We start from the raw sequence: 25,630 nt of genomic DNA, 5'->3' as shown, positions 1-25,630 counted from the left end.
AGAGAAAGCTGACAAAGATAAGGAGATTTGAGCTGCATATAAGTACACCAACGTGCACAAGACTTGTGAACGACCCGGAGCTGTGTCTGACACTCAGAGCTCAGCAAGCCACTTTTTTATTTTCCGTCTGGGAATCAGATAGGAGCCGGGACGAAGCGCCGTTTGACACAGCGTGAGTCCGGCGTGTCACTTCTGAGGAGATAAGGTGACAGTGCTCCTGTATTATCTGTGCCCAGATGCTAAGCTGGAAAATGGAGGCCAGAGAGGGAGCGCACAGCAGAGGTGCACATTGGCTTATGTTGACAGAGAGGACTGCTGGAAAATCAGAGTGAGGGAGTTAAGAAAAAAAAAAAGAAAGAGGGTTTGAGGTGGAGATTTTTAAATGTCAACGCAAAGGAGAAGAAGACTGAGTAAAATCAACTAGGAGAGGAGTAAAGGGGAAATGGGGCAAAAGCAGCTTATTTTCAGGGGAAATTGGGACAAAATAAACTTTGTGGGACCAGCCCCCACAGCAGTAAGGACCTTTTTTTAGTTTTAACTCATTTCATTTTGAGCCCTCACCCACCCCCACCACCTCCCCTCGCTCTGGGAAAAAGATGAGCAGGAAACTCTCAGGACAGAATAAGGGACTTAAGAGGATTCTGTTTTCCTTCCTCCCCTTTCATCTCAACACTTCACCTCTTGGCCCACGCTGCTTTTTTGCTGAGTCGAACGAAGCCTCACATGCACACACGATTTCCCACCTCGTGCCTTTTTATTTTTTTACACACAGTCCATCCACCTATTTCTCTCACAATCACTTCATTGGTTTTGTTGCTGAAGGAATAAAATGTAGTATTTTACACAGGATTTTTGTTTCAACCAAAACCTTTGACGTTCACGACTCCTATGAGCAATCCTGGGTCTTCTTATTGACCTGCTTATTCTAGAAGTTTCGCCGCTCCAACATACCTGACTGAATTACGCCTTCAGCAGGCCATCGGGTTCAGCAAATGCTTGTTAATGAAGCATTGGTTGAATCAGGTGAGCTGAGAAAAAGAAACATCTGAAAGATGCAGGGCAACAGGTCCTGAGAAAAGGTGGGGGTAGTTGAAGTAAGAAGTTGTCTTTTGGCTATTTTCAACAAACAATGTGGCAGAATTTGGCACCATATGAATCCAGACACACCTCATTTCATTTATTTAGCAAAAAAATTTGACTTTTCTGACAAAGCAAACATATACTCTTCTTCATTGCCAGCCTATTTATAGTCCATATCACTCAAGGTCTCTGAATCCGATATCAAACAGACAAATTGCCTCTAGTTTTTATATTCATGGTTTACATCTTGAAAAGATGTGCAAAAAGCTGTTAAATACAACAACATTTTGTCTTTTCTAGATTTGATAATGTTGAGCATACAGAAAGATGGATATTTGATTGTTTCTCTTCGTCAGCGGGCTAAAATGGGCATGCATTTAAAATAATTTTTCTGTTTGGTAAATCAGTTCTTTGCAGAATCTGCCATATTTTTTTTATTTGTATGGATGGACCCATCTATGCTTGCAATCAAACGCTTGGCACAAGACCTCAATTAGCTGACAATTTTTATTGACCTTTTTGGTTTAAAAAAAGTTATGTTTTTTGACTTATGTACATAAACTCATGCATCACATCCTCAAAGTGGCCATGAAGTGTAAGAATCCTAGTGTTTGATCATGCTGGGAAACTGCAACAATGATCACTTCTGAGTGATTGAGTTGAGCTAGATTTGTCAGAGTGGGAAACCTCCTGCAGACTCCATTCAGCCCAGGTTTTACCAGCAGCAGCAAAGGTCATGGGTTACCACAGGGCAAGATTAGAGAAAAGCAGCCTTTAATGAGAGTGGGGGATGGAGGGTGTCCTTACACATCATCTTTGGTAATTGGATATGAAAGGGTGGGTCGTGTTAATCTGACAGTGATATACAGTAAAACAGCTAACAAGAGGAGGCTGATCTGCTGCAGACATCCATAAGAACAAGCCTCAACCAGCGAGGATCTCTGCAGCAACGTGACCTTTATTCAACTAAATTTCTTCCTATTTTTTTATCTTCATTTTCTGCTTCTCCTCTGCTTCCTCCTCTTTAATATTATTACTTGGGTGTCATTACCGAACAGGTTTTACAAACAGGAGCACAGATTTGGTATAAGGCAATCTTTGGGCTTCATCTTTTAAGGGTTTGAATGTATACAAAATAGCCAAACGCGATGAGCTGCAAAAAGTTGATCTACTTCACAGGTGCAAATCAAATGACTTGCATGAATTTCTAAAATAGGTTGAGCAGCAGGCCCAAGCTATTTAGCATGTATTTTTATAAATATGCAGATCATATTCTGATTACTAAAATGCACCTTCCTGCAAAACCTCCTTCCTGCAAAGGAATTTATCCCAAAAAAAAATTACATAAGTCGCCTCCCTATCAGAACAAAGGCCAGTTATATTACATTAAATGATTACAGGATACCTTTGTTTGCAATACAAAATTGGTGAAGAGTGTTTTGAATTTGTTTTTAGAGCTTTGAGATATAAAGTGCACCCTAAATGTTTGTTTTTTGTTAATAATGTAAGTATTGTTTATTTTTTCTAATAATTCTGATCATTATTAACTCCAATTTTATTGTTTAGAATTGCTTCTTTTCTTATAGCCACTCTCCTCCCCAAAAACTGCCAGTAGCAGGCACCCAAAGTTCCTCATTTAAATTTGGCCACTTTTGCACCCGTTGTCTATTACATACTTAGTCTTTGTAGACATCTTGCAACTAAATCACTAATTCTATTTTTTTTTTTCACAAGCAATCTAGTACTTTTTTTTTTATCTTTGATGATCAGTATTTTGTGTTTTGCATCCCAATTTAAATTATTCACCTTTTAGTGATCTTATTTAGCAGTGAGAAATAAAAATTGTCTGTGTTCCCCTATTTATGCTGCTACAGTTGTTGCAGTATTCATGTCCAGATGCAAATCTATCACCCCGTGTGTTTGAGTCAGAGTGTATCACACAGAGTTTGGCTTCAGACATGAGGAGAATCCACCCTTAGGGACTCTGTCAACTGGAGTCAGTATTAAAACGGGCTTTCCTCCTCATAAGACTGGAAAAATTGGAGTGAAGAAAACAAGGAGGAGACAGAAGATAAGCAAAAAGGGTTAAAGGCAAAGAAGGCACAGAAGCATCCAACAATGCATAAACAAAAATCCCATCGAAGCCTATTCCGACAGTTTGTTTAATAAAGTAGGATTGTATGAGGTAGTTCTGAGCAGTCAGTATCTTTTTGGCAGTTTACTGCATTGTTAAATTAATAGTTTGTCAGAGCTGAGGGAAATATTGACAGCGTGGCTATTGATTAACCCAACAAAAAGTTGTGGCTAGTTGTTCAACATTTTTTTATGTTGCTTCCATTACCTTTATGCATTTTTGCTGCCAAAATATTCTGGCAGGACAGCAGAAGTCCACCAGACTTGTACCATCGTTTTAGTCAGCAGTTATGACTCTATCCACTCATAAAAAAGAAAATAACTATTTTTTTTTACCTTTGTGAAATTAAACCTATGGAATAAATGAATGAATTGATTTACCTTAGCTTTATCGGCTTTATTTATTTATTCGTTTCTTTATTGTTTTAATCAATTCTCCATTTATTGAGTGGATTTCTGGCGATGATGTAAACGTTAGTTTTGCATCAAGGCAACAAAAGGCCCCATTTATTATTGAGAGTAATATTTCATCAATTCCAAATTATTGTCTGCTTTCTTTGGAATTTTAAAATGTTTACTTAATATTTCCGTGCATTAAATATTCTTTTTGTTTATTTTTTCACACACATATGTACTTATTATTTCATTTATGTAAATAATCACCAATCATTGGTGGACAATAATGTATTGGTCGTTCTTGATACAATGACTGGTTGCACACAGTCTACCAGATAGTAATATCTAAAGATATCAGAGTAATATCTATATTCTAAAAGCATAACACTGCCTCTTTCTACTTGCCTTTTCCCCATAATGCACCCTTGTGCCATGCGTTCCTCAGGTCAGTGAGCCGCTTGACGTCAAATAAAACATAATCCGTGAAATAAGCCTCCTTCTTCTGATTTTTACCTGCTGCAGATAAGATACCAGTGGCTCATAACTACTGTAACCAGTAAAACTTTGAAAAAATAAAAATCATAATTTTAAAGGGGAAAACCGGAACTTAAGTGTTTTTTAAGCAGATAAAAATAAGCAGTTTAGCAAGGAAACCTAATATGTAAAAGAAAAGTGACAACCTAACTTTATTTAGAACACCTCAGAGTTCTGCCTCTATTTCTGGGTTTGCTGCGGAGTGATGCTGCTGCTTGCAACCCGTAACCTTCGTCCCCTGCGCCCCCTGTGATGTCCAGTCACATTAGGTTCACACATGGCCAACACACGCACACGGTTCAGACTGCAAAGTGCATAGCACTGAGGCATGGAAGGAAAGAAAAAGACAGAGAGAGGCATGGAGGAGGGCTTCACACGGATGCATTTGTCCTTGAGAGCTGATGAACCTCCTCCTCTTTTGACCTTCTGAGGGGTAAACATTGCTACTCCTCTCTGCAAGAATATTTTTTTCTTTCTTGGGGTAATAAAAAATTGTTTTTTAAACTGCACTTGTTCTTATACCGGTTTATATTCCTTAATAACTTAGTAATGATAAGATCTATATTTATAGGGTAAATATAATCCACTGCTTAGCCCATCAAAGATTAACATGTTTGATTGCTAATTAATCAGAACCTCTCTCTGTCTTTTATCCTCTTCTCTTCATCCCTGCTTTCTTTTGTTATATGTATCTCCCTATCATTTCCCCTAACCATTTAACCCACCTCTACATCTTCTCCCTTTACCTGCACACACAAACACATTGAAAAAAAAAAAAATCTCACCCCCATAAACGCCTTGCAGAGCCCCGGTCTAGATGTTGATGAGAATGGTACGTTGGACCTGAGTATGGGCAAGAGTCTGTGCGGCGGTGGCGCGGGGGACTCGGTACTCACCCCGCTAGAGCCCATGTCCCCCCAGAGGCAAGCTGCCCTGCTGGGCTCCCGCTGCTACGGCATGGGGGATGCTGCAGACTGCTGGGACCTTCCTGTAGACTACACCAAGATCAAACACATAGACGAGGACGAGAAAGAGGTAAACAGGGAGAATTTGAAAGGGTGGATGTGGAACCTTAAGGCAACATTGTAGGTTTGTGAGCCCGTCATTGCAAACTTCATGGAGTATTTTTAAATAGCCTTGATAATACCTTAAATTTTAAATTACATGCTTTCAAAAAAGATATGTTCTCTCTCTTCAGGTTGATGCTTGTTGTTTTCAGAGGAATGTTTTGCCGTAACTCTGACCATTAAGACACAAAGAGACTTTCGTACACAACAACAGTCTACAACAGTCTAGACAAGAGCCAATTAAGGAAAGGTTTAACTTTTTATACCCTTGTACAAAGACCGCATCTTTCTTATTTTTGTGAATCTATAAAAATATAGACCTATGTCCAAAGATAAAATATATAAATTTGGATATGCATTAACCAATGCATCAGATCGTAAGAATTATTATTTACCAGAATAAACCAGCCACATTAGCTAAAACCATGTTGAACCCTCTTTTTCCAGCTGAACTCCCTTGATAGAGATTGTTGTCTATATTTGCATGATAGCATCGCTCACCTACATCTCCATGATGTCAGTCTCTCATTTAATCCCATCCAAAATAAGCTCTGTTGCAAGGGTTCCTAATCCAAGTCCTCCAGAGCTTTTTAACTGTATGGAAGCATGTTTCAAGGACAAGATTTGAACCCTCCTCCGTTATTGGTCAGAGATTTAGTTTCTGTGGAGACCACATAAGAACAGACTAGTAAAGTAACCAGTTTGGGCTGATTTGAGCTTTGTGAATGAAGTAGCTGTCAAACAATGTAAAATGGTTGGTCATATTCAGCAACTATCACAGGTAGACATTGGGACTTTACCAATGCTCAGTTGGTACTAAATGGCCCAAAGCTGACCACAAAAATATCCCCCAAATCATCACACTTCCTCCATCAGAAACCTGATTCTGGATGATGAACCAGGATTCTGACCTTATCTCAAATGTTCAAATTGAGAACAAACAACTTTTTTAACTCCTTGATGTTGAATCTGTGTTGTTTGTATGAACAGTAGACTCAGTTTCCTATTCTTATTTGACATTAGTTACACCTAGTTTGTCCTTTCCTGTATTTTCATCCACATAGTTTCAACTTAGTGGAATATTTTTCTTAGACCACTTTCCCCAGACTTAAGAAATTGTTTATAAAAAACCGACGGATATCTGCTTAGATCAGTCAGTTTAGCACCAAATACCATGTCACAGTCTCAGTGTCACATATTCTGTCCTGCCTGTGATGCTGATGAACATCGGTAGCACATCTGCATGCATAAATGGATTAGGTTGTTTTCACACAGTCCGTGTCAGAGTAACTAACAGGTGTGTCTCATAGAAATGGAGACGTGTACATAAATGGATCATGTTCTTAGAAAATGTTTTTTAAAGGTTAGGTAGAAAGTTTGGCTCATTGGAAGTAAAATAAGGGCTGAAAAGTTAACTTTTTTGCTCTGCGTGCTGTATGAGGTTGGGTTTAATAGGCCGCCCTCCTGTTTGTCTTATGAGTCTCCATCACAGACAAACTGTCTTCTCAGAAATCTTAGCGACAGAGTGGGGAGACACAAACAAAAACAAGCAGTGGAGGGAAGAATAGAAGAGAGCACAAACAGCACACAGTTTTGTCCCTGATGATAATTATATAGCAGCAGTTGCCTTTTCACAGACTGGAAGAATCTCCCTGCAGCCATTGATTAAACACAGTCTCCAAGTCAAACATTTGCAGTGTGCTCTTGGATTCTTACATTTGGGTCGACCTTACTTTTCCTCACAGCTCAGTAGAAAGTTAGAGAAAGGTTTTTTTATTAGAAATTTTTAGATGAACCTAATGAATCTGCCTGTTAACTAATATTAGCCTTGCCTTGCAAAGGAGTCACTTGCCCTGTTTGTTCCGCTCTCCCCGCATGCTGGCTTTCTGTTTTTACATTTCTTTCCTCTCCAAAATGAATTATGCAAAGTAGCACCTTGGGAGGGAGTCGGAATAGCTCATCTCATCAAAGAACTGCTGGAAATCAATGCACCACTGCTGGGTGCGCCTGTCGGAGCGCCGATGCGTGTGCTTGTGTGGGTGCACAGGCCTGCTTTGCTGTGTGTGAATATTCATAAGAGCGTGTCTGCTGCACCCTCGTCTCTTTGGGAGGGTGTCAGAGTCAGTTTGTGAGTCCCATCCATGTACCCTACTTTTTCCTTGCTGCATCCTGTTCCTGCATGTATGTGTCAGTCTCCTTTCTACTGCACCGTTAATTGGAGAAACTGGTTTGACAGTTAGCCAATCTGGTCTTTATCTGGACTTCTCTTTTAATGGCCATTACTGTATACACACTGTAAAATATAGAAGAAAGGAAAATGGTATTTGCATCAACGTGCATTGTGCCTTAGTTGCATGCACTGCAGACAAAAGCTTAGCCTCACACTGCATATTCAGCACCGGTCTGGTACCACACCACAGTGCCATCTAGTGATAGATTTATTCCTTACAGGAGGCAACTCCCAGAATACTCCATACCTACAGACAAGTGCTGCACACCTAGGAATGACTGCAAGCGAGGCCACTCACACCATTTGTTTGGCATTATTTCCTCTTGGCTGTTGAATGACTGGCTCAATATTCACACTGGTTCACCAATTTGCATTCAAATTGAGAAGACGAGCTAGCCTGGATATGCACATCATATATGTGTGCAAAGTAGACAAAGAAGAAGGAAGCTGACAGTAATAGATTCACTCCAGAATATGAGCTTTCACTTTTAGATGGGGCACATGGAAGCATAAAGGCAAAGGTCCTGAGATGATTATGAGTGAAAATAATTTGTGTCTCCATCTTCTCCTCAGCCCGATGATCTGGACCCCTTCCATGACCTGCTGGAGGATCGCTCCTACACCACTGATGTAAACATGCCAAGCCCCAAGCCCAAGTATGCGCAGTGCAAAGAGAGTAAGAAGGACCTGATAACGTAAGGAGCCTCCTTCTCTTTCCTCCTGAACCCACTTGCTTTGTCCCAGTCATGTTCTGTTTTATACCCTTCATTTTCCAGGTGCATTTCAATAACTCAAAACATCATTAAGAAGAGTGTATCTTTCATTCATTTAGTGTAAAGTGAAAAACTTCCACAGATTCATTATATAGGCCTTCAACATAATGCTTTTTTATATCTGTTAATGGCTTAAAGCCAAGGTAAATGTTATGGCCTACAAATCATCACAGCCAAAAGAAGTCATAAAAGGTGAACGCCTAATTAGAAGGCCATTTACACTGTGTGGTATCTATGTATGATAAATGGCACTAAGTGAAAAGATAAAGTGTGAAAAAAGGTAGAAAAGTACCTGAACTTATACCATTTTTTTCTGTAAATCCACTCCTAATCCTCTCCTAGACAATGTGACTTGAATGGGCTGAAGAGAAGAAAAGATCACTGGACCCAAAGTCCTGTTATGAGTTGAAAAATGCATTTTGAATGATTTTAATCAAGCTAAACCAAACTTCCAGAGTCTGTTGGAAGAACAGAGAGGCACAGAATCTAGGTTGTGGTTCAGTGTGAAGCCTCTGCGTTCAATGGTAGGGTGGAAGACATGACATCTCTGACATCCAAAGCTGTCTAGCATGAAATCTTTCTTTAAGCATGTCTCTGGTTACAAGCTTTATAGGGTAGCAGATTTTGTTTTCCAACAGGACTTGACACCTACCCATAATCACCAAAAGTTTTCCAGATTATAGAGCGCCACAGATAACCTGGGGCACACTGGAGATAGGGAATGATAGGAATGTGAGAAACTCGTTTCAACGAGATCTAAATGCTGCTAGATCGCAAACCTGTCTTCTTGAACACCTTAGGGTGATTCTCTCCCCACATTTATGTCATAAGTCCTACAAATGAAGTTCTGACCAAATATAGTGTGCCAATAATCTAGTTTTTAATCTAGGATTTTTCAACAGGCTGCCATTTTAGTAAGAAAATACTTTATTAATTTGTCTTATTATTAGTGTTGAGCCGCTGCCATTTTTTGGCCCCGATACGATACCCGATCCTGGCTGTGCAGTATTGGCCGATACCGATACCATACCGATGGCATCTGTTTGAAATTGATGTGTGTGTTTATATGAAAAACTGCATACTGCTTGGATGTAAAATTATTGCCATCATGGCTTTGTCAAGCTGCTGCCTACCTTTGTGAAGCAGGAAAAAGACTAATACAAAGTGAATCCAGTACAACGTTTATTGCCTACCTGGAATGGGTGACAATAGTTGAATAAACTTTTGGCTCTCAAAATGGTATTGGTGCCCTGTTTGTTGGTACTCGCCGATACGATTCCACCATTTTAGTTCTGGATGGGGGCCCCACCCAATACCAGCGGTATCGATGCAACACTACTTAATATATATAAGTATTAGCAAAAGTAAATTATAGAAATAGCTGAATTTATTTGTAATATTTCTACACAAGTTTAATGTTTTAATAAATTAGAGAAATAGATTAGGTCTTGTGAAATAATGCAAGTTATTGACATGCACCCTTGCATCTTTCTGTTCGGTTATCCAACTCTTCTGCTTTCCTCCTCCCCACATTGTGCTGCCGGGTTTCTATATGACTTTCATTCAGTGGCTATCTCCATGAAACATTTCAAGCTGTCAGTATCGTTCCACATGAACAGAAGCCTTTCTCAGGCACCACCAGGTTATTCACAGACAGTGAAGCTAAACTGGAAACAATGAAAACTATTTTTTTTTAAATCCCCCTTTCTTCCTGTGATGATCACATTTTCCTTTCCTTCCCTCTGGGCTTATAAATCTGTCTATTTTTCCGGTGGCAGATGTCCCACACCGGGGTGTGATGGAAGTGGTCACTTGACGAGCAATTTCGCCTCACATCGAAGGTGTGACTTCCTTTTCTCCTGGTGGAGTCTAAGTCTATGTTTCCTTATTGTTTTCAGCTTACCTGGACTATGCTGTCAACCACATGTAGGCAGGGTTTCCCTTGCCTCTGTTAGCTCGTTGAATAATGACATGCAGAAGCAAGACATAAAAAAATATAATTAAATATCGACAGATACTTATTTTGGGGAAAGGCTCTGGGTAATAAAAAAATCTCAGTGGGCCACCTTTAAAGCCTTCTAAGCTGATGTAATTTAGTCATCCAGGCACCTTCTCACAGTCCAGTGCAGACTGTGCAATTTACCATTCAAAAGCTTCGAGCAGAAGTGCTGAGTGCTGCAGAGCAGATGAGTCTGCATGGATCTTCCGACTTGCCCAACCGCTCAATTCCAGCAAAGTTCTTATGAGTTTAACATTCTGTCCCATTTGAAAAAAGCTTCAATTTCTTTACCTTCAGAGGCTAAAAGTTTGTCTTTTTTCTTTAATCAACTCCTTGCACTTGCATCATGCCTTTTTTTTTTACACTTCCTGGTTGATATTTGACTCATGCATGTGTTCTGGTTTGAGATGTTAACTGTTATTGTTCATTCAAAGTAATCTGACATTGTGCTTGTGTATGTTTTCAGTCTCTCAGGTTGTCCTTTGGCTGATAAAAGCATTCGAAGCATGCTGGCAAACAATGCACAAGAACTCAAGTAAGGTTTTAGATGACTAACTCTGTAGAGATGTGTGCTGTTTGACTTTCCAAGACTGTATCCCTGTTCTAATTCAACAAAATGGTACTTCAGAATTAGATTATCTTTTTTTTAACAGTATTCTCTGTTTGTAATGCAAAATCTCTCACTATAATATGATATATATGAAGTATTTTCCAGGTCTGGATAATTATAGAAATAGACTAGATAGATAGATAGACTAGATAGATAGATAGATAGATAGATAGATAGATAGATAGATAGATAGATAGATAGATAGATAGATAGATAGATAGATAGATAGATAGATAGATAGATAGATAGATAGATAGATAGATAGATAGATAGATAGATAGATAGATAGATAGATAGATAGATAGATAGATAGAGATTCAAAAAATATATAGAGAGAATAATAATTAAAAATATATATATATATAAAGAGAGAGAGAGAATAAAGAAAAAATATAGAGAGAATGATAAAAAATAAATACATATATGTATATTTTTTTTATTATTCTCTGTTTGTAATGTTTAATCTTTTTTCTGTGATAAAGATATAATGTTACATAAAAATACTCACCAACAAAAAAAACTTTTACTGCTCTTAACTTGCCAAAATCAGAGTAACTTAATAGCTAGAAAGGTTTGGTAAACTGCATGTTATTTAAATTGTTACGACACAACTTGAGTAATATTATATTATAAAGCAGATTTTTAAAAAAAGTTTCCTTTGCTTACATTTAAAAAATCTGCAATAAAACTGCTTCCATAAATATATGAACAGGCATATGTATAACTGTATCTGTTATCCATGCCAATATACAAAATTTTTCCTACCATCCCCAGTATAAAGACAGACTGAAATTTAAGATTTTGGATTTTTAGGTTTGCATGGGAAAAAAAAAAAAAACACAAAATATTTGGTAAATAAACCTCATGCTCATTGTTGACAGAAGATCTGTGATGCTCGGGCCACAGGGCCGTTGTCCTAATCTTTATCTCCCTCTTGGATTCTTCTTATCGATCTTCAAGTCTTGGTTCTGGTCAGGCTACTCCAAAACAGGTTCTAGATTTAAAAATAAATCTAAACATAAATCTGCAAGGGATTTATACAAGATTTGTTTTACACAAAAGTCAGCACATACAGGTGCTGGTCATAAAATTAGAATATCATGAAAAAGTAGATTGATTTCAGTAATTCCATTTAAAAAGTGAAACTTGTATATTATATTCATACATTACATACAAACTCATATATTTCAGATGTTTATTTTGTTTAATTTTGATGATTACAAATGACAACAAATGAAAATCTCAAATTCATCATATCAGAAAATTAGAATATTACTGAAGACCAATAAAAACAAAGGATTTATAGAAATGTTGGCCAACTGAAAAGTATGAACATGAAAAGTATGAGCATGTACAGCACTCAGTATTTAGTTGGGCCTCCTTTGGCCTGTATTACTGCAGCAATGCGGCGTGGCATGGAGTCGATCAGTCTGTGGCACTGCTCAGGTGTTATGATAGCCCAGGTTGCTCTAATAGTGGCTTTTAGCTCTTCTGAATTGTTGGGTCTGGTGTATTGCATCTTCTTCTTCACAATACCCCATAGATTTTCTATGGGGTTAAGGTCAGGAGAGTTTGCTGGCCAATTAAGAACAGGGATACCATGGTCCTTCAACCAGGTACTGGTAGCTTTGGCACTGTGTGCAGGTGCCAAGTCCTGTTGGAAAATGAAATCTGCATCTCCAAAAAGTTGGTCAGCTGCAGGAAGCATGAAGTGCTCTAAAACTTCCTGGTATGTGGCTGCGTTGACCCTGGACCTCAGAAAACACAATGGACCAACACCAGCAGATGACATGGCACCCCAAACCATCACTGACTGTGGAAACTTTACACTGGACTTCAAGCAACGTGGATGAAGTGCCTCTCTTCTTTTCCTCCAGACTCTGGGACCTTGATTTCCAAAGGAAATGCAAAATTTACTTTCATCAGAGAACATGACTTTGGTCCTGTTTCTCTTTAGCCCAGGCAAGACGCTTCTGACGCTGTCTGTGGTTCAAGAGTGGCTTGACACAAGGAATGCGACAGCAGAAACCCATGTCTTTCATACGTCTGTGTGTGGTGGTTCTTGAAGCACTCACTCCAGCTGCAGTCCACTCTTTGTGAATCTCCCCCACATTTTTGAATGGGTTTTGTTTCACAATCCTCTCCAGGGTGCGGTTATCTCTCTTGCTTGTACACTTTTTTCGACCACATCTTTTCCTTCCCTTCGCCTCTCTATTAATGTGCTTGGACACTGAGCTCTGTGAACAGCCAGCCTCTTTAGCGATGACCTTTTGTGTCTTGCCCTCCTTGTGCAAGGTGTCGATGGTCGTCTTTTGGACAACTGTCAAGTCAGCAGTCTTCCCCATGATTGTGTAGCCTATAGAACTAGACTGAAAGACCATTTAAAGGCTTTTGCAGGTGGTTTGAGTTAATTAGCTGATTAGAGTGTGGCACCAGGGGCCATCAATTTTGAACCTTTTCACAATATTCTAATTTTCTGATATGATGAATTTGAGATTTTCATTTGTTGTCATTTGTAATCATCAAAATTAAACAAAATAAACATCTGAAATATATGAGTTTGTATGTAATGTATGAATATAATATACAAGTTTCACTTTTTAAATGGAATTACTGAAATCAATCTACTTTTTCATGATATTCTAATTTTATGACCAGCACCTGTATATGTGTGTTAGGCCCTGAGCCCTTTATATGTTTTGTGCCCCAGGTGTCCGACACCAGGGTGTGATGGTTCGGGACATATCACTGGTAACTACGCTTCCCACAGAAGGTACATCTCAGAGACACAACATACATCTCAGCAAACCTATTTCAGCCATGTAACTCTGTTATTTGTCTGCAGTCTTTCAGGGTGTCCGCGGGCCAGGAAAAGTGGGATAAAGATCATCCACAGTAAAGAGAATAAGGAGGACCAGGAGCCCATCAGGTAGAGCACAGGCACAGATCATCAGTCTTTTGTCTGATCGTAAAACCCTGAGGCTAGAACTTCCTCCTGCCACCAACTCTGCTCACTGGTCACTGCCTGTGACATATGACTTTTCATTTCCTGCTTCAAAACTGATTTTATGTGTTTCCTAATCAGTTCCACCACATCTTGTGCAGCCGCTGCTTACCCTCCTGTTCGACCGCACACATCCCTGTAAGCAGGAATAAATCAGTATTAGTTCAGACAAGACAAATGTGCCAAGAGTGTAAAGTTTTGGCTCTACTATCAAGGTGTAGGAGGAACTTCAGAAGTGCGAAGAGTTTAGATGGAGGTTGTTCTGCGGTCTCAGGTGAACTCCTGAAGACCTCTCACGTAGGTAAAGAGACGAGCGAGCGGAGAAGTAGCGATAGAAGCAGAGAGAGATTGATTGACTCTGCCTAAATCCCACAATGGGTTTCTGTGGCCTCAGCCCTGCAGCTGCATTGATTTCTCAGGTGGCGCAGAGCACAAACAACACACTTTATTCATTCTCCAGCTTGTCATTCTGTTGAATTCAGGCCTGTCATACCAGCCCCTCTTATGGCACAGTTTTCATATAAAGATAAGTATTTGGAAATAAAACAAATGCAATCTGAAACAAACAACTCCTGCAAATATATTTTCTAATACTATAAAGGTTTTCTGAGATAAAAAGCTGAAAAATCAATTGCAATAAAAGCAAATGGGGAGTAGACTACATTCTGTAGTTAAAACCATCAATCAGGGTACTTACTAAAATATGAAATTCATACAAAATCTATCAATCTCTGGCCTGAATTCAGTATAGGCCGCATTAAGCTGAAAATTTAGGCAAGAAATGTGTATTTTAAGACCAAGTTCAACCCAACTTTAGTCTAGATAAGTGTGACAACTTTTAAACCATGAATGTGCTAACTGGACAGACAATACGTACAGAAGCTGAGAGCGGTCGTACTTGACTTTTATTTTCCCCTTTGCCTTCTGGAGATAATGACATAAATATCACGTTATCACGGTTAAACCGTTAATTGTTATCTCGAGAAAACAGTTATTGATTTCTCGAGATAACGAGATGATTAACCTGTATGAGTAATCAATGAGGCTGGCCAACACTCCTGGATTCCCAGTCCATCCATGCCTGCGGTGCCTGTAGTTGTGCAGTCACGATACCACGTGTGCACAAATAATCAATTATTTTGTTTCCTTTTTCTTTTCACACATTGTTAGGTTGTGGTGGAAGATTGGATTGCATGGAATACGGTAGAAACAAATCTGCTTTTTAATGAAAATTCTTGATCTGGACTCATTTTGGGGGTTAATGAATCTTATGCCTGTTACAAGTGTAACAGCTACAGGCTGTACAGACAACACCCGGCGCTATGGTCTAATTGCTTATAAATCAGAAATGAAAGCAAATCATCAAACCAACAACGTTGTCTCATTACCTATAAGTTAAACACGTGATTATTTATAGAATTACACATAGGCTGACATGACTTATATTTATAAATCCTCGCCCGTTGTTGTGGTATTGAAGGATGTAACCAGTTTTAACAAACACCAATCATCTCGTTATCACAATAAAACGGCTTTCGTTATCTTAACATAATGAGAAAATTACTGGTTTTCTCGGGAAAACCGCCGGGAAAAAGTATTGAAGGGTAACGACCGCTCTCGGCTTCCGTAAAATCCTGTGTTTAACTTTTAGGTAACAAGATGACGTTGTTGGTTTGATGATTTGCTTAAACTTTTGATTCATAACCAATTAGACCTGTATGGTGTTCTGTAACTGTGTGTTGTCTGAATAGCCTCGGTGTTACACCTGTAACAGCTATAAACTGATTAAATCAGGATAAATCTTCTGACCACAAGTCTTTAAATCCTGAATCTAAAGATCTGAACAAACTTGAAAGTATTGTCTTTGATTGGGAAGATGATAATTAAAGATGGGAAGGGGATTGAAAAGCTTGGTATTTATTTATTTAAACATTTAAAATTACTAATTGATCCAAAAATTGATTGAGAAGAGCTAATAGTAGAGATATAATCCCTGCTTACGGTAAAGATTCACCTAAAGAGGCCTGTTAATCTTTCCCTGTAGAAAGTCATGTATAATTGGGTAAATTCTTAAAGTCTGGAGGCTTTATGAAAACAAACATGCTAATATTAACAAACTTCTCTTTAAGTAAAGTTAAATGTTCCACCTTTTCAGTAAATCTTAAAACTATATCAACTCAAAGGTAAATTCAGACCAGGAAGTTTACACTTGTCGACAAAGCTTTATTTTATCTGTCTAGAACAAACTAGATGCTTCTATCATTCTGCATAAGCCTGCCAGTTAAAAACATCTAAACTTAAGTTTTGCCCTTTTACTTCAGATCATATATCTGCAGTTTTAAGGAGCCAGTGGTTTGGAACAGAAGGTCTTTTTTTTATTACACGATAAAATTGGTGATTACTCAGTCTGCCTCCATCCCCTCCCAGGTGTCCGGTCCCAGGCTGTGACGGTCAGGGACATGTGACGGGAAAATACGCATCCCACAGAAGTGCTTCAGGATGCCCCATAGCAGCCAAGAGGCAAAAAGATGGCTACCTGAATGGAATTCAGTTTACATGGAAGTCTGGAAAGACAGAGGGCATGTCCTGTCCAACCCCAGGCTGCGACGGTTCGGGGCATGTTAGCGGCAGCTTCCTGACACACAGAAGGTGAGTCCAGGGATGGAAAGAGCACTTCCTGCTGTCTATTACATGTAATTAATATCAGGGTTTCCACAGGTCATTAAAAATAATTAAAAGTCATAAAATTATTGTTTTTTTAATTAAGGCCTTTATTGGCATTCAAATTCATTAAATGTGAGTATCGTGGCATTTAAAATGCTTAATTTTTTTGTTTTTAGTTTTATAGTTAGAAAAACTGCGGCAGTTACATTATATAGCCAGCTATAATATATCGTGATATATCTGCACGGAAATGCTTCCGGTTGATCGTAAAGCCGTATGTTCGGAAAAGGAGCTCAAGGAAACAAGAAAAGGCTGGAGAATGGGAAAATTTGAATTTGTTGTTTGTATGCAAATAACATCCTAGTAATTTAACAGACATGTGAAACGTTATGATTTTTTGTTTCCCTGGACTTCTGAACCATAGCTTCCTGTAATCATCTCAGGTGCATAGTTTTAAGATGCTTTTTCTCTGTATAAATAAGATTTAAATTGTGTTTTAAAATGACAAAAGTTTACCTGATTCATTTGAAGTCTTCCTTAGAAAATGTTGCATTTAAAAAAGGAAGTAGAAGTACTTGAGTTTGCATCAGATGGAAATTTGAGGAGCCAAATCAGTGCAAAAATCTTCATATTGATAAATACGGTATAAACAAAATTTTTTTGCAATGTCAATGTTATGCACAGACAAATCCAACACATGGACGAAATATGTTATGCTCCTCATATCAAGCAACTCTTTATCCAGAACCTGGCCTATTGCTCACTGGTCCTCATTTCAGATAAAAGTAATATTTTTATTTGATTCTGATACCAAGGTCTCAGAAAGACACAGAATTCCAGTTGCCTTAAGTCCAGGGTGAAGAGTCCACGACTGCTGGTCCAAAGAGTTTTCCAATGTCCACAATCCAAATAACAAGAAACTTTAGAGAAAATCATGCTACTTTCAACTAACAAGCTTTTCACAAAAAAGTACATATATATTGGCTCAAATATCAATAACTTAATAAAAAATGCAACTTTGCACAGAAGTAAAATCTACAGAATCTGGTGAGACCTACTGTAAGACAATCACTAACAAATACTTGTCCAGAGGAATAAAACAGCTAGCATTATTTTAAAAAAAAAATATTGATGTCTGATGTTTTTTTTTTGTTTTTTGTTTTTTTAACCTATGAACAAAACTCTTCTGTTTAACAACCTACTGGTTTTCCTAGTCTGACACCAGTAAAGAATGTCTGTTTAAGCTCATGCCAAATAAACCACAGGCAGTCTGTAACAGCAATATGGAAGCCCTAAACCAATATACTGACGGAAAGCTTGCTTGTGGTTGCTGCCTGCAGTCTGTCGGGTTGTCCGCGTGCCACCTCCGCCATGAGGAAAGCCAGGCTCTCGGGAGTGGAAATGCTAACAATAAAGCACCAGCGTGCCAGCAACGGTAAGCTCAGCGACACAATGCAGCCAATCAGGGACAAGGAATGTGGGATGGTTTGCCGAGCAGAGTTCCAGTTACAGATAATAAACCACCAATCAGAATATTAATGTGTGAGTGTGGCAGGAATTGAGCTGCCATTCATGGGTAATAATGATATGAATTACTCCAATCTATAGGGACACAATCTGGAAGAAATTGAGCTATTTTAGAGATGCTTAAAGGTTATCATCTGATTTGTTGAGTTGTGATCCTCTCCAAAGGGCTTTTGCAGGCTTTTCTTCTTGCAAATGAACATGTATTCCATTTTTTTAGACATTTAAAGTCTGACAACAAGTCTGTTGATCTGATTGGTGTGGAGTAAAAAATGTTGAGGTATGTTTTTTCTTAGCCCCACAGGCTCCAAATGAAGGTCATGAGAGATAAGACTAAGTTATACGGCCTCGTTCATGGCATGAAGGGGAGGGCTGCTGTTTTGAGAAGATACATCTGGCCAGTGAAATATATATTAACCTAACGGAGAATAGCCCTGATGAACTCAAGTTGTTTTGATTTAGGCCCCGTCCACACGAAGTCAAACCCTGGCCTAAACCCACAAATTTTTCACCAAACCAGCCTCTAATCCATACGAAACCGGCGTCTCGGGGTCTGTAAACGATCTTTTTTTTATTAAGCCTTCAGAGTGGGAAGATTTTGAAACGGCGTTTTCGCGTTTCCATCTTTAAGCTCTAACCGCTTTTTTTTTTTTACACGCATGCGTCATAGCGTCGCCTCTAAACACGCATGCGCGACACAGTATCACAACAACAATGGCGCCGTACTGTGTTGAATGGTTGCTGCTCATACTACTCACCCTGCTGTCGGGCTTACAACAGATTCTTCTTCTTCTGGAATGTCTCCAGGAAGAACAGAGCAATATAGACGACATAATTCATCACTTCAATTTGACTGAACCACGAAAATGGACCCGCAGGGCCATTTTCCGGTTTTCCGGTTTGGTTGTTGTATAAATATTACTGCGCATGCCCAACATTTCGTTGCCTGTTTTCGCCTATTTTTGCTTTGGCACCACAGCGCCACTTACAGGCCTGGCATACATTTTGCAGCGTTTTCATGCATTCGTGTGGTCGATCACATTTATTTTACGTCTCCGTCTTTACGACAAACGTTCTGGAAAATATTAGCGTTTCGTGTTCGTTTTGACTTCGTGTGGACGGGGCCTCAATGTTTAGCTGTGAGAAAGTTCTTTATGCAGGGGGTGGTGTTGGGTTAAAAAATGTAGGTTTGTAAAAGAAGAACTGAAATACACAGTAAGGGATTTTCAAACAGCTTCCTGCAGGAGGAGAGACAGTTGCACCCAAGACTCAAACACTCTGTCTCTACCGGACCTCCTCTGCAGAGCGCTTTATTAACAGAACATGACACATGGTTACAAACAGAGTATTGTTCTGACAGGACAGTTGATCAGGTCATAAGACAGGATGCTCCACGGCTGAATCACAAGGCAGGGTGGTCTCCTGACTAAATCACAAGACAGAGTGAAGCATCCCCTTGCTCAAATGTTTCATAAGCACACATACATAAATTTTATAATCATCGTTGAATAAACCTAACAGGTGGGTTGGTTCCCCTGGGGGGAGTGGCAGATGGCCGCTCACACTGAGCCTGGTTCTGCTGGAGGTTTCTTCCTGTTAAAAGGGAGTTTTTCCTCTCCACTGTCGCTACAAGCATGCTTAGTGTGAGGGATTGTATTTGAGTCAATGCAATCAACTGGTTTTCCTTAGATAGAAAACTTTGTATCAATTTGACTGTATGATCTGGTTGAACTGTAAAGTGCCTTGAGATGACATGTGTTGTGAATTTTGGCGCTATATAAATAAACTGAATTGAATTGAATTGAGTGTGTGTTGGGAAATTGTAGGTATAAATGTATGTGCTGAGGAGGCCTCAGTCAGAGCCCTATCTCTCCGTCTGAGGATGTTAAATAAATTTGAAACTTTTTTCTTCCAAGAAATGCCTCTGTCTCATCTTCCTAACTTCACATTGGTGAGTTAGCAGAGTTGTTAACGCCGCCGACTATTTACAGGGCTGGAGCATGACGAGGAGATCAAGCAGCTGGATGATGAAATCAAAGATTTAAGTGAATCGAATTCACAAGTGGAGGCAGATATGATCAAACTCAGAACACAGGTAAATCCTTTACGTTTTCCTTTAATTCTGAATTAGCATGAGGAGACCTGTAACGCTCTTTGAACCCCCTCCCTTCCTGTCTGTAGATCACCACAATGGAGACCAACTTGAAGTCCATAGAGGAGGAAAACAAGGTGATTGAACAGCAAAATGAATCTCTGCTGCATGAGCTGGCCAACCTCAGCCACTCACTGATTAACAGTTTAGCTAATGTCCAGCTCCCTCATATGGTAAGGGCCACCAGGAAACGGGCGAGCCAGAAGGTCACAAAACAGTTAAACAGCTTTTATCTGTGTATAATTAGATACGGCTTTCTGTGCATGCTTACTGTAAAATGTGGAGCATCGCTTGTCTTTCCAAAGGCTGAGGGGGAGTTGTGAAATGAGGGTGGATTTGCAGCAACTGTGAGAGCTGAAATTCAACATAAAAAAACAACAATATGTTGAGGTTTTGTTTACCTTTAAAGGGGAGCTATGATTAAAGGAGTGTTGTTCAAATGATTGGATTCTCTAAACCTACATCTGCCGTCATTTTATCTGACAGAAGGTTGTTGTTTTTTTTGTTTTTTTTTTCTTTTTTTTATGGATAAAAACCCAACATTACTTTGTGCTTTAGACACCTCACTCTGTTCTCTTCCCATCATTTTCATGTTGCTCGTTTTGTTGTCGAGTTTTTAAAGTAATCACAGACAATTTCGTCCCGCTTTGTCCCTTACACTGCCATTCTTTTTCTCATCATCTCTTGCGTAATAGATCTATCTCTGACAAAGCAAAGAATCAAACATCTTTTGAAATATAAGGACCGTTTTTCTTATCATATGTTGCTTTTAGATCCCATGAGTTGTGCAAATGAAAGATGTAAAGGAAAATACAATCTATAATCCCTGTTACATCACCATAGGGATTTTTCTTGATGCTGTGCAACTTTATATGTGTTCAAGTTACATTTTTTTTTATCTATATCTTTTGGGTGTTTAATAGATACTGCCATCTAGTGTCTGATTTTATATATAGCATCTTGCTTAAACCTGTCCTGCTTAAAGAATCTGTTTTTCCTGACCGTCTGCAGAAACCCCTGGCAGAAAAAGAGCTTCCTCTAAGGACTAACAGCTGCTTACAGATGCACCAGCAGGTATGTCTCTCACTTAGGATATTTTAGACACATTTTTCTTGTATGCCTCTAATCTGAATGTGGTAACCAAGCATAGACTGCTTAGAAAACGGAGGTAATCCTTAAACATTGTCACAATGTAGAGATGAAAACCACAGATTGTTTTTTCTTGGGATTTTAAGTGATGAATTAGAGCTTAACTCCCTACAGAATAAAATTGTGGTCCACACTTCTCAGATTCTCATTTGTAGGACAACTATGAAAAGTATGCTGGTGAAGGTTCCCAGTCACCCATCATAGTTATTCCAAAAACAAAGCAAATAAAAATAATCCACTGGACTTTGTTTCCAAGTTTGAAGATGTTTTGCTTCCCATCCAGGAAGCTTTGAAAAGCTAAATGAAAAATATTTAGCCCCGTCAATTTTTTTCAAAAATAAGCACTGCAAAAAAAAAAAATCCCGTCTTAAAATCTGTGGGGGGGTTTTTTCGTTATCTTATGCAGGCCAGTTAGTTATACGTCAGCTTGAACACCTAAATTCGACCAGTCATATATCAACGGTCACCTGTCAATCAAATTTTTTCGGTTATTGCATTTTGATTCATATGTCGCAGCTAATATACGCAACAGTTGAAATAAGGAATAAGAATCATTTCCTTTACCACTGAGTTTCGTCCCAGAGTTCACGACGTCTGTGACTTCACATTCACTTTATTCACTCGTGTAAAGTCGGGCACCACTCGGGAGAACTCCGAACTGCAACGGTTAGAATGACTGTTCTCCTACGACTTTAAAGCATTTCAATTATTATTATTCAATTATTGTAGCCCACACAGTGAAAGATTAGTTATTTAGATTTAAACAGTTGTAGAGTTATGTTATTTATTGCAGGTTTAGATTTATAAATCCTTAGGACTTAAGGAGGTATGGTTGATTTCTAACCATGACCATGTGTTTGATATAGACCTTTAGGACTGAGCAGATGAATCACTAACAGGTGTTTGGTTTGCTCCTGCAGGAGTCATTGAGTGACCAGAACTTTGACGCCTACGTCACGACTCTGACCGATATCTACACAAACCAAGAGCAGTACCAGAGCGCGGAAAACAAAGCTCTGCTGGAAAACATCAAGCAAGCAGTTCAAGGGATTCAAGTGTAGCATCTCAGTAAAAAGGGAGACGTTGTCCCCCCGCCCACCCGACAGGAAGAGACATAGGCAGTGACGGTTTGACCTCCTCGGTTCAGTGCAGTAATTTGATATAGTGTTATATATATTCTGAATTCTGTTCTTTGGAGAAAAAAAGAGGTATTATGCTTAAAAAGACCTCAAGATGCTTTCTTTCTCTCTTTTTTTTGTTTTTGGGGGCTTGTTTTTGAGGAAGAACATAAAGGAGTAAATTGCAAAATAGTTTTTGAAGACATTTACATTTTGTACGTTTTCATATGAGCTGACATAGTGTCATGCAATGTTTCTAGCTGCTCATGTATGCACATTTTAGTGTATATTTCTGAACAGTAAGCTAAAACAGAGGTTCTTTTTATCGATCGACAAAGCAAAGAGTTTCAGATGAATAAAAGAGCAGACGGTGAAAAAACAAGGGGGAAAAAAACTACAATCAAGGAAGAAGTCTTTTTGTTTCCTGATGGATGATTCTGGACTTGATGAACTGAGATTTTCCCTTCTTTATCTTCTTCTTCCTGTGTGTAGATTGTCAAAAAGCAAGAACTGGTTTGCGAATTGCTTTATTTTCTAAAAAAAAAAAAAAAAGAGGAAAAAAAAGGAAAAATGCTTGAGAATCATTTGTGCTTTGTTATGACGAAGAGTAAAGATGTGTCGCTGTAGGTGGGGCCATTTTTAATCAGTGCTGTAAATGAATTCTGGGGAAGAGAATTACCTGATGTCTGTATGAATGTATGAAGTTCTATTGTAAACATCATTACACGGAAACCGGATGGTGGAAATCCCCTCCCCCTCATCACTGTATCTAGCAGAGCCAGTTTGCATGTTCTCATGCTCATTTCTAAATTTGAGATAGAAATATGTGTAAAGACAATGACCTTTAGAGGCAAGATTTTAGCCTTTTTTAAGAATCAAATCGGATCAGTGATATGTTGCTAGGATCATGGAATATCTCAGCAATATAAAAACAAAATCATTTGTTTAAAGAGAGGTATACACGATGCAATCTGCAAAAGGAAAAAAAAAAAAAAGGTTGGGTATATGCAATCTTGTTTATAAGCATAGCCGGGTAACATGAATCTTTTTAATATAGCCTATGTAAAATATTGATTTTTATACAAATCTTTTAATACAAAATTACTTTTTTTAAAAGAGGAGGAAACCTGGACATTGAGTTTTAGGAGCAAAAAATATATGAGTTGGACTTTTTTTTTTTTTTCTGTACGACTTTGCACAGGGACACCTTCGTTTCCATGTTTTGATGTTCTTACAGAAACTAAACGCAGTTATTCGAGAGCCTGGAAGAGAAAAGGTTTTGTAGAGAGTATTTATAGAGAGCGGGACTTACAGGGTCGCTGTCCCCACTTATGTGCCAGTAGACTATTTGCACTTCTCCTTGAAGATATTATCCTTACGTATGGCGGCGTGCAATTTTTTTTCCCAGGTGACCTCTTCGGCACACGATGGGAGCAACCAAGCGCTTGGAGCCACTGCAGATGTGGATTTCATCCCACTGAGAGCAAAAAAAAAGAGGAGGAACAGGAACTCTGAAATCAATTGAAAGGATGATTATAACCTTAGCAGTTATATTTTAGGCTGTTATCAAGTGTAAAAACATTACAGTTCTTTCATTTTTTTTTTTTACTACATTCTAGGAAGATGAAGTTATCCCCCCCCCAGCAGCACTTTATGTCTAATCACTGTACAGAGGATTAAATAGTCAATCAGTTCAAGGTTTGTAAAAGAAACACAAAAAAAAAAATAAACAGAGGAGGTAAAAGCTTGGAGACCTTCACAGAGTAAGAGTACGCAGCCCTTCATTTTGTCACCGTAGTTGTTAGAGATCATGTTCAGAATTTGCCTTTTCGAGAGCTAATGCAAAAAGGTGCTCGTGGTTCACCTGACTGAATCTCATTTATTGTACTTTACGAGTCCTCGTTCAGGACTCTTCTACCCATCATCCATGACTGCATATGCCTTTTTCTACACAGCATCTTGTCTGCAGCTTTTTGCCAATATAGTAACGCTTCAGTAGAGCTATAGCTAGTACCAGTTTTTAAATTAATTCTCATTAACAGTGAAAAATGGACAAAGGGACTAAAGCACAAACCAGCTGCTCATCCGATGTTGGTACACAAGAGGTTTGTCACATATTTAGAATGCTGAATTTTCATATCAGTTATTGTGAATTCTTTAGAGTTCATTACGAGCCGAATCATTTCGAGGTTGATTTCAGCTGCCATTAACAAAGACAGGATTTTGTATAAACTATTGTGCTCTCTCTGTGGAACTGAAGTTTGATTTATTTTTGTACTACACAGCATGGATTTGTTGACATTTTAATTTTGCTATAAATGTGTGAGATCACAAGTTGCTGTGATATTTCATTTATAAATTGTGAACTTTGTACAATTTTTGTCATGCTGGATGTTGACACATCTTACTCAGAATAAAAAAATGTGTTGCCGGAGGCCCGAAAACTGGCTTCTTTTGTCCTGTTATTATGTAAATAAAATTTAAAGAATATATCATTTTAAGTTAATTATATCTTTGGTCAACAGCTTATATCTATATTTAGATCATTAACTGCCTTTATTTGCTAACATTTGAAGCCCTATCTGGGGGAGAGGAAGGTTTATGGTGTAAAACCCAAAGGGAATGAATCCATCAGGCTGATGGAAGCAGGGAACGTTGCGCTGGAGAAACTGGCAAAGATTTCAAAATTCAAAGGTTTTGAAATGTGTTGCAGTGAAGTAATTTTTTTGCTCTGGGTTTAACATGTTTTTTATTTATTTTATTTTTTTTGTAGTAGGCTATATGATAGTTCTGGTAATTTGCTAAAGTGTAATGTTTCTTCGTGGGTTTAAACAGAAAAAAAACAGTTTTATTCCTTTGTTCTTGTGCCTTACTGCATTATCCCCAGCATGATTACAGTTGCTTACGTTACAGAGCAATGATTGAACCGGACCTAAAACTCAGCTGTTCTGGTAGAGGTTTGCTAACTTTTAGCTGAGGCCAGCGGCCAACAGGTTACTTACGATCAGTATTATTTTTTATATGAGAGTATCAGTCAGGAGAGGTGAATAAAAAATATCTGTGCTTTACATATATACAATGGAACAGTGAAAACAATGCTTCCTATTAAATCATGAATAGAATTTAAAATCCTCCTCACATATAAAGCCTTAAATGGCCAAGCTCCATCTTATATCAGAGATCTGATTGTTCCTTAT

At 38.6% G+C, this 25,630-nt stretch overlaps 1 protein-coding gene across 10 annotated transcripts in view; it reads left to right on the top strand.

Annotated features, from left to right (window-relative positions):
- myt1lb (myelin transcription factor 1-like, b) overlaps positions 1-24,877 on the top strand; it is a 111,594-nt gene extending 86,717 nt beyond the window's left edge. For 2 of the 10 annotated variants that reach the window (XM_038292729.1, XM_038292725.1), the window contains exons 10-19: positions 4,948-5,178; positions 8,014-8,135; positions 10,679-10,747; positions 13,533-13,751; positions 16,254-16,475; positions 17,831-17,925; positions 20,006-20,109; positions 20,196-20,339; positions 21,178-21,240; positions 22,236-24,877. In XM_038292729.1, coding sequence (XP_038148657.1) covers positions 4,948-5,178; positions 8,014-8,135; positions 10,679-10,747; positions 13,533-13,751; positions 16,254-16,475; positions 17,831-17,925; positions 20,006-20,109; positions 20,196-20,339; positions 21,178-21,240; positions 22,236-22,376 — 1,410 coding nt within the window. In that variant the 3' untranslated portion in view covers positions 22,377-24,877. Of the gene's footprint in view, positions 1-4,947; positions 5,179-8,013; positions 8,136-9,991; positions 10,055-10,678; positions 10,748-13,532; positions 13,752-16,253; positions 16,476-17,830; positions 17,926-20,005; positions 20,110-20,195; positions 20,340-21,177; positions 21,241-22,235 lie in introns of all 10 variants that reach the window. The other 8 variants (XM_038292728.1, XM_038292731.1, XM_038292727.1 and 5 more) reach the window with 8 other exon arrangements.
- Positions 24,878-25,630: the final 753 nt, after the last annotated feature.

This window comes from Cyprinodon tularosa, unplaced genomic scaffold, assembly GCF_016077235.1.
Source record: "Cyprinodon tularosa strain WSP-4 unplaced genomic scaffold, ASM1607723v1 ctg316, whole genome shotgun sequence".
NCBI classification, from domain to species: domain Eukaryota; kingdom Metazoa; phylum Chordata; class Actinopteri; order Cyprinodontiformes; family Cyprinodontidae; genus Cyprinodon; species Cyprinodon tularosa.
Note: the sequence above shows the minus strand (reverse complement) of the source record. Positions and strands in the feature narration are given on the sequence as shown.